General features: G+C 44.3%; 1 protein-coding gene across 1 annotated transcript in view; it reads right to left on the reverse strand.

Moving 5' to 3' along the window:
* Positions 1-7: 7 nt before the first annotated feature.
* Positions 8-8498, reverse strand: part of zswim8 (zinc finger, SWIM-type containing 8) — a 33485-nt gene continuing 24994 nt past the window's right edge. Inside the window, exons 17-27 of the mRNA XM_037681085.1 lie at positions 8167-8479; positions 7568-7723; positions 7082-7304; positions 6022-6311; positions 5653-5876; positions 4347-4844; positions 3653-3833; positions 3371-3544; positions 2395-2514; positions 1321-1499; positions 8-256 (exon numbers count right to left, since the gene is read on the reverse strand). Coding sequence (XP_037537013.1) covers positions 53-256; positions 1321-1499; positions 2395-2514; positions 3371-3544; positions 3653-3833; positions 4347-4844; positions 5653-5876; positions 6022-6311; positions 7082-7304; positions 7568-7723; positions 8167-8479 — 2562 coding nt within the window. The 3' untranslated portion in view covers positions 8-52. The remainder of the gene's footprint in view (positions 257-1320; positions 1500-2394; positions 2515-3370; positions 3545-3652; positions 3834-4346; positions 4845-5652; positions 5877-6021; positions 6312-7081; positions 7305-7567; positions 7724-8166; positions 8480-8498) is intronic.

Below are 8498 nucleotides of genomic sequence, written 5' to 3' on the forward strand. Positions count from 1 at the left end.
TGGGCTCAGCGAGGTGGCAGTAGTAAAGCTGTGCTCTTGTTCCGTGGGACGTTCAGGGGGAGAACGTCGCCATCTCCAGTGAAATGCGCTGCCACAGCTCCTTGGTCTGCTTGCCTCTCTTCAGGTTCTGCAGCACGTCGTTGAACTGCATCATCCCCACGGGGGTCAGGCAGAACGCCCCCCGAGCGCTGCGGATGATGTTGACAAAGTCGTCGTAGTCGGCGGGCGTCAGGTGGATGAGTCGATGGTGGATGTACTGAGGAGAGAGAGGGAGGGGTGAGCAAATGTTCGGCTGAGATTCAGCTGCATCAGAACTTAAACACCCCCCAACATGCTCCTGATGGTAACAGAAGGCATTTGTAAAAGTCCCCCCCCCATAAGAGCCGCATGGTTCGAGTCTTCACATTATTCTGTGTGGAGCTCCAAATGTGAGATGTTAAAGAACCAAGATGAAGAGCAGAGACCAGCTTCAGCTCCTGACGTCACAGAGAACTACACACGGACTTTCTGTGAACAGTTTGAACAACTGTGTTGAAGGAGTGGCCCAAGAAACGCACACAGACGTTCAAGGACACAAAGAAGGATAACTAAAAGTCTAAATTAGTAAAACACAAGCTAAAACTCAAAAATAAAACAAGACTAGCCAAAAACTAAAAGGAGCAAAAATTTAGCTAAAAGTAGCAAAACAGTAGCTAGAAGCTCATGGTAGTAGTAGAGCCATAGCCCAAAGCTAAAAATACCAGAATGTTAACTAAAAATAGAAATACTACCAGAAGGCAAAAGCTAAATGTTGGGGAAAAAATTGCCAAAAAGGTAAAAACAGCAAAATGCTAGCTAAAAATAGTAAAAAGAGTAGCTAAAACTCACAAAACACAAGCTAAACATATCAAAAGATTAGCGTAGAGTCTTTTACTATTTTAAGCTAGTCACAAAAAGTTAGCCAAAAGCTAGAAGTAGCATAAGAAAAAATAGATCTAGAAGTACATAGAAGTATCTTTTATTTTCTAAAAATGTATTATTATGGGGAAATATTTGTGAATTTAAATATTTTGAGGAGTATAAATGTTAGAAAAACCAAAAGTCAGAGCACCCATCTCCTGAACGAGCTACACGCCCTCAGCTTCACCTCATCAGAAGCTCCTGCTATATCAGCTGGAAATAACCTGCCGGTGTCGAGGAGGTGCTCACGCTCCTCAGAGAAGACCAAGAGTAACCTACAGTTCTGATACTCAAACGACTAAATGCTGAATCAGCGTTCACGCCATTACACTCCAGTGAGAGGTGAAGCTCAGATACGTGTGTGCTTTCAGTGCGGCACACCTGCAGGTAGGCCTGCTGGCAGCGCTGGACGAGCTGGTGGAAAGCAGGCGTTCGGAGGTGGGCGTGGATGTGAGCAGGGTTCAGCCTCTGCAGAGCCTCCATGATGATCTCCTGCAGGACAAACGGGCTGAGGACGCCCTTTGCAGCTCCAACGCAGAACTGATACACATGGTTGACTCCTGACAGAGTGAACAGGTAAAACACAGGTGATGTGAGCAGACTGTGGATGTAGAGCAGCTCAGGTTTGATTCTATTAAAACGTGTTTTTGTGCCAGTCCACATTGACAACAATGAGATTCTGACTAAGTGGAAACAGAACCGGTCCTCGTCAGACTCAGACTGTAGAGTCATCATCCAAAGTGTAAACGATTCACAGAAAGGTGGATTTCACACGACTGAACTGGTAGTGTGACATCGTTAATGGTTTTTACACGTTATGTTTGAAGAATTTACCATAAAATGTTTAACTTTGAGTGTGATGATGTCACACACCTGTTCAACTATCTGAAACTTTTCAAGTTTTTGCTGACAACGCTGTCTGGTTTTCAGAACCAGTCCAGTTCTTCTACAGTTGATGCATCAAAATGGTTTGCACCCAGTGTGTATCACTGCTGTAGGACTTGCAGTTCTCTCTTAAATCACCCTCGAAGAGCAGAGACCGCACATCCAAACTCTCATCGACTTCCTTTTTATCTGAGCCAAGAATTCTCTTTTCAAAACTGAACGATCTTTAGAATCGTAACAACACAAAACTCTGCAGACATTACATTTACGTGTGACAATCAGACATTTCGGCTTTTTTTCCAGTACAAGTGATTCCTGAGGCTTAATTTCTACTTTGTGTTTCTGCCTACCTCACTATAAGAGTGTGAGCTGAAATTATTGAGCTCTGAAGAAAAAATGAAGCAGACTTGGCACCATTCAAACTTTTTTTAGAACATTTTTGGATGTTTTTGAATTGCTTCAATTTGTTGTAATCTGTTTTATTTCAGAACTAACGGAGTAATCTCATCAGTCACTTGGAGGATTTGAGTTCAGGAGCAGTGAATGCAGGTTTTATATTTCAGGACTTACCCAGCCTTGCAGCGAGTCCCAGCAGCCATTTGACGTCTTCTGTGTACGGTGGGCTTCTGGAGAAGTTGTTCGGATGGTCGTTGTGCGCCCTCCTGCCCAGCATCTCCAACGCCAGCATGCCTTCAAATATCAGAGGTCACATTTAGTCACTGAACCTTCAGAGAATCACACGACTGTGCAAAGGTGTTAGGTAGGAGGAAAATATCTAAATTAAACCAATATCTGTGACTCGTTGCAGCAGTCCCAATGAAGAATATTCCAATGCACAGTTCATTTTTTTCTTATTTTCCATCCCATAACCTTTAAAATGATACAAACTTTGTTGTATTTTGGCTAACAAGCTGGTTTTGTTTACAAAAGTGCAGGTTGGGAAACTCCATTTTTGTTGGTCTGGAGTGACGTCATCGGGAACTCCAGACGTACATTTGAAAAATGACACCAAACATTATACAAAATGAATTTACAGGTGCTACAGCAGCCGGCCGAGCAAAACGATCAGTTTCAAAGGAATTAAAGAGGATCAGTATGATAATTATTTCTGAAACAGAACCGGCGGTTCCAAGGTGAGCTTGAGGAACAGCGTTCTATGCCACAGGTCAGGCAAAGGTTTCAAAGCAGACCGTGGTTTGAACACGTCTTCATCGAGCTCTGAGGAAGCAGCAGAAACGAACAGGAAACACTGATCAGCGAACATCTCTCTGCTGCATAGCTGGAGACACTAAACTGTGAGACACTGGACCAAACTTTTCATTGGAATCGTCTCGTCTTAACACGTTTGTGTATGTTGCACAAACTCCTAGCAAAATTTGGCACCAAAGTTTTGCATCAACTAGAATAAACTACAGTATTTATTTATAAAAAAAATAAAAACACTTTTCCCCCACAGCAATCATTTCCCAGACTTGCCTAAAACTTTTGCAAAGCACCGTGCATGCACACTTGGAATGTTAAACCAGGTCTGCGTGATGGTCCTCACCGACTCTGTAGGCAGAGTGCAGGTAGTGCAGGCCCTGCTGGCTGATTGGCTGGCTGTGCTGCTCGTCTTCTGCTGGGAAGGCATTGCTCACCAGTGGTGCAGGTTGGGAGGAGATAGCAGGCAGAGCTGCTCCCTGTATGGCCTGCATGGTGGGTCCAGAGTGGATGCTGCTCACTGTAAAACACGACCACACACAACACATTTGGTGCTCAACGTTTAGGTCTAAACTGGGTCAGTAAGATTCTTCAGAAGGAGCAGGTTCAAAATGAGTGCAGTCCTGACCTGCCACAGTGGTGCTGAGGGGTAAACCAGTCTCCGTGTGGTAGGGATGGACGGCAATCTGAGTCATAGACGGAACAGGAACAGCAGGGAAGGTGACGGCTGTGGCCGCTAGAGGGGGCTGTGGGCCGGCAGCCACTGAGAATGGATACTGAGCTCCGATAAAAGCTGCTGGGTGCATCCCCTGGAAACACACGTGCACAATTACCAGATTAACTGCACCATAAATCAACATGGAAAAATGTAACATTTAGTGACATGGAAAAGAGTCCATCCTCTTTCAGCTGAGGGATTTTTTTGTTTGAATAAATAAAGACACGATGGAAGCCGTTGTGTTTTTGTCCATCTGAGGTTAGAATTATATTTTATTACAATATATTTAAGACCAGATCGTTTTAATTATGTCCCGATAGATAAAACCCTGGAGCTGAAGGAGGGTTTTTATTTCCATGGCTGTGTACTTATGTAACAACTTTGTTATTGTCAAGTTGTTTTCAGGTCATCAGTTAAAATCACTGATTATTAGTTTATTATTTGTTTAGTTTTTAAACCTTATAAAGTTGAGACAAACAAAAGAGGAAATGAAGTAATTACTAATGAATAAGCAAAGACTGTTGAGTCAGATCCTGATGTCTGAGTTGATCAAGAGCAATAAACAGATAATGAACTCCTCATTTATTAAAAAAAGAGTTCTGACCTGTGGATATGAAGTCCCAGACACAGGGAAGACTGCGGGTCGAGGCACGTGCTGCAGAGGGTGTCCCAGGTACTGTGGGGTGCAGACCGTGGGGAGGTGAGCCTGGATAGCTGTGTAGGGGTGAAGCCCCTGGCTGTGGGGATGAGCCATAGCCTGGCCAGGTATGGGGTGGGACTGGTAGATAGTAGAGCCCACAGAGATGACGGGAACAACGGCTGCAGCGGTAACTGAAGCTGTGACCGCTGCCATCCCTGATGACTCCATGTTGACCGTGGCGTCGAGGACACCACAGGTGGGGTCTGCGAGCCTCCTAGAGGAGCCGCTGTTGGCCCCACAGCGCCCAGAGGTCTCTCGCTGCTGGCCCGAGCCCCCTGCCACCGACTGCTCATAAAGCCAGTACCACTGATGAGCCACCTCAAACAAAACCTCGGGGTACACGCCTCCACCTTTGGCTGCTTCTTCCACAGCCATGCAGGCCTTTTCCAGCATCATGTTGTCCTGGAGAGACGAGGGGGACCGAGCCGTGAGAGACCAGAGAGGTAAACACATACGAGTTAAGAGGAGAACATCATGAATACTTTTAATTTACTCCAATAAGTCGGATGTAAATAGTCGTACATATTTACTCTCCACAGGTTTTCAAGCAGATCTGAAAGCAAATTTAGCACAACTCCTTTGTTAATTAGCTGAGAAGTTAATGTTTTATAATTTATCTCAGGATGACAAACATACGTCTTCTTGTCTGTTTCATTCAGGTTTTACAGGACTTCACTTCCATATATCAGTGAAAAAATATCACAGTCCAGTCTGTTTTTGTCTAAAAATTAGTGCATAATAATAATAATAATAGTAATAATAATAATAATAATAATTAGGAAATGCCAAATCAGTTTATTTAAACTCTTGACATGCACTTTAAACAGTTTTCTTAGCGTGCCAATGCAATACTAATAACAAACAATATTCTTCCAATTTAGTCTCAGTTGTTTTAGGCGAACAACTAAAACCAGCTGCAGCTGGACTTGACTGCTTTCTTGTGCATTATCCTCTCCACGTGTACCAGGTTCAACGTTTTTTGTTTTTTTTTGTTAAATACTGCATTGGCAAATAAAAACAACCAATAGAAAAACACTTGACTACCAAACTAAAGGTGTAACTTCATTCCTCATTTACTACCAGATGTGTTCATACTCTATCCTTTGACACCACCAAAAACATGAAACCATATACAGTAATAGTCCATCCGAACTACGCAGACCAAACCCAGTCAGTTCTGGCACTGGGTATGAATCCACACCAGTGGTACCTGTTCTTTGCACTGCACCAAGGCCCTCTGGATCTCATTTGGATTGAGGGCGTGAGCATGAGGCAGGCAGCTGAGGGCCAGCTCTGCCGCCGCACGGACCATGTTGGGGTCTCTGGCTCGGGATGCTCGATCTGCCAAGGATGCCACTTCTGGGGGGGTGAGGTGCCCATCCCAACACTCCACTAAAATGTTCAGGGCGGCGCTGCCAATCTCCATGGCTTGGCCTGAAGGAGGAACAAAGGACAGCCCAAATGAAGCCAAGTATGTACTTGAAATTAAAGAAAACAAATTTTAAATTTTAAAATGGAGAAGAGTTTTTGTTTCTCTCGCGGGCAAGCACGCACATGCACACACACGGTTTCCCCTCACCAGTGATCCACGATACGTGGGATGAGTAAGTTCTGGAAAGCCAGTTGGGTGACACAAAGTTGTGGAGTCCAAGAGCGTACAGTCCGATCTCAAAGGCACAGAGATGCAGGTTTCTGTGTGGTCCCTGGTGACCGCCGCTGGCTGAGGGCTGGGTGAAGATGGATGTTGAAGAGTTTCCTCCAGCTTTGATGAGCACAGTCTTGGCCAGCTCAAAGTAAAAATGGGCGGCTGCCTCCGATGGCTGATTGGGCACATGAGGAGCATGGCACTCAAGGCGTCGTCCTTTGTACCTATAAAAATGTGTAAACAGGTTCAATGGACAAAATGAAGACACAAACACAGAATTAGAAGTGTCATCATCTAACATCTGTTGAAGTCCACATCTTTTAACGTTATCTTGAGCAAGATTTCTTGAGAAGTTTTTTTGGACATTAGCTCCCCCAGCCCCACTCATTCAGTCTGGGATCACACCAATTTCAGAGGAATGTTTTTTGTTTGTAACCCACTTAATGATGACATGAATCACTTATAGGTCAAAGTGACTCAATCCTAAACAACCAGTTCAAGATTTCTGAGAAGGTGATTTCAAAAAAGCTATTAGCTGAACACTTAGCATGCAGTAAATAATCAATGCATTTCTCAGGTTCTGTGTCTGGTGTTCGCTGCATTTTTCTTATGTTTTTACCACTGTTCAATTTCCTACATTTTTATGCTGTCATGTCAGGTACAAGGACTAGACAGAAAATGATAAAACAGCCAAAATGGGGAAAAAACTTTGAAAAGACATTCTTAAAAAAAACTTGAAAACTATCAACCACTTAAGTGATTACAAGAAAGTCTGGGTGCTTGGAAGCTAAATATAGAGAAATTAAGAGGTGGTTTAAAGTTTATGCCCAGAACTGTATTTAATGCCGCGTTACAAAAACACGATGTTAGGAAAAGGAAAGAAATCAGTCAAGCAGGTCCAAACTGAATCAAAACATATCAAACTGTGGTACACTTCAATATCTTCCACACAGCTTAATGTATGAAAGAGGTGTGTGTGTGCGTGTGTATTTACCTGCTGGTGTCTGTGCTTTTGGCCCTGGCCCCGCCGCCAGCCCTGCGAGAGCCACTGGAGGAGGAGGAGCCCAGCGAATCAGATGATGAACTGCTGATGCTGTCGCTGTCCTGGCCCCGCCCCCAAGACGCTGCTGCCCAACCACCACGGAGCGGCCTCCGGCTGAGAGTGGGGGAACTGTCTGAGGTGGTCTCTGGTGCACTGCTGTCGATGCTCGCCATACCTGTCCAGACACAACACATCATATCTGCTGTTACCAAAACATGTCTGGGAGTCTTCCCCCATCTGGATGTGCCAAGTTCAAATGGGACATTTTAAGCATGAAGCTGGACTTTAACGTGTGATCTCAAACTGAGGAGAAAAAAGCTCTGAATTGACACCATGGTGTTTATCTCATGATGAATCCATGCAGACAAAAACAATGCAGTATTCCTAAAATAAATGGCATAACTAATCAAATGACTTTTCTTTGTCCTAAATATATACCAGTGTGTTTCTTCTTCTGCCGGACAGGTGAGCCCCAGCAGCGCTGGCTGTATCCACAGCGTCCCCCCAACACCAGTCGACTGGGCACCGTGGCCTCCACTTTCAACGGGGCTGTTTCATTCTGCTGCTCACTGGATAACTGAGGTCCGTCTAATACTGTGAGGACAGAAAACAGATTCATCCTCTATCAAGGGATATGCTGTGACACAAAATATTTAGTTTAGATGCTCATTCATTATATCATAAAAAAAGATTTAGCCAGGTTTTACTAGAATGAAAGATGTCCGTTAGATTTTTTTGTCTTTATAATACAAACATGAACAATATTATTATTGGGGAAAAAATGGCTTAAATAGCAAAAAGTAAATAAACTGTAGGATATTATAATTCCAAGTCATAAAACTTCTGAAAATTGTTTTACAAAGGACAAGTTTACATGTTTTTCTGATGCTGTGCAGTCCTAACTGTAACTCAAAGTACAACCTCCTGTTAGTGATGAGTACGAGTTTGAAAGAAGGAGACAGTGGAGCGACTGTTGCTCCAGGAGCTTTTCTACAGTAAAATATGACCCAACACCCAGAGGTGGGGGCATCTCTCACCATGTTCCCTTGTGTCAGCAGAGTTCTCCCCAGCTGTGTTGTTCTGTACCAGGTTGAGCTCCGTCACCTCCTCTCCAGCCAATGCCACAACAGAAGAAGAGCTTGAAGAAGAAGCCGCCAACGTATTTGGTGAGGAAGACGACAGGACGTGTTTGGTGGCTCCCCCCGTGGCCCCGCCAACCCCACTGTGGTTAATAACGGGATGTTTTGATGGGCTACGCTGACTTCCCGCTGCTGGTTTGCTTGAGTAGAAGGAGCTCAGAGTCTGAGGCTTGTGAGTCTGACTTTCCCTGTCCAACAACTTATCCAGAATCTGAAAATGGAGGGGGGGG

Source organism: Nematolebias whitei, chromosome 1, assembly GCF_014905685.2.
Source record: "Nematolebias whitei isolate Nwh7 chromosome 1, NemWhi1, whole genome shotgun sequence".
Lineage (NCBI taxonomy): Eukaryota > Metazoa > Chordata > Actinopteri > Cyprinodontiformes > Rivulidae > Nematolebias > Nematolebias whitei.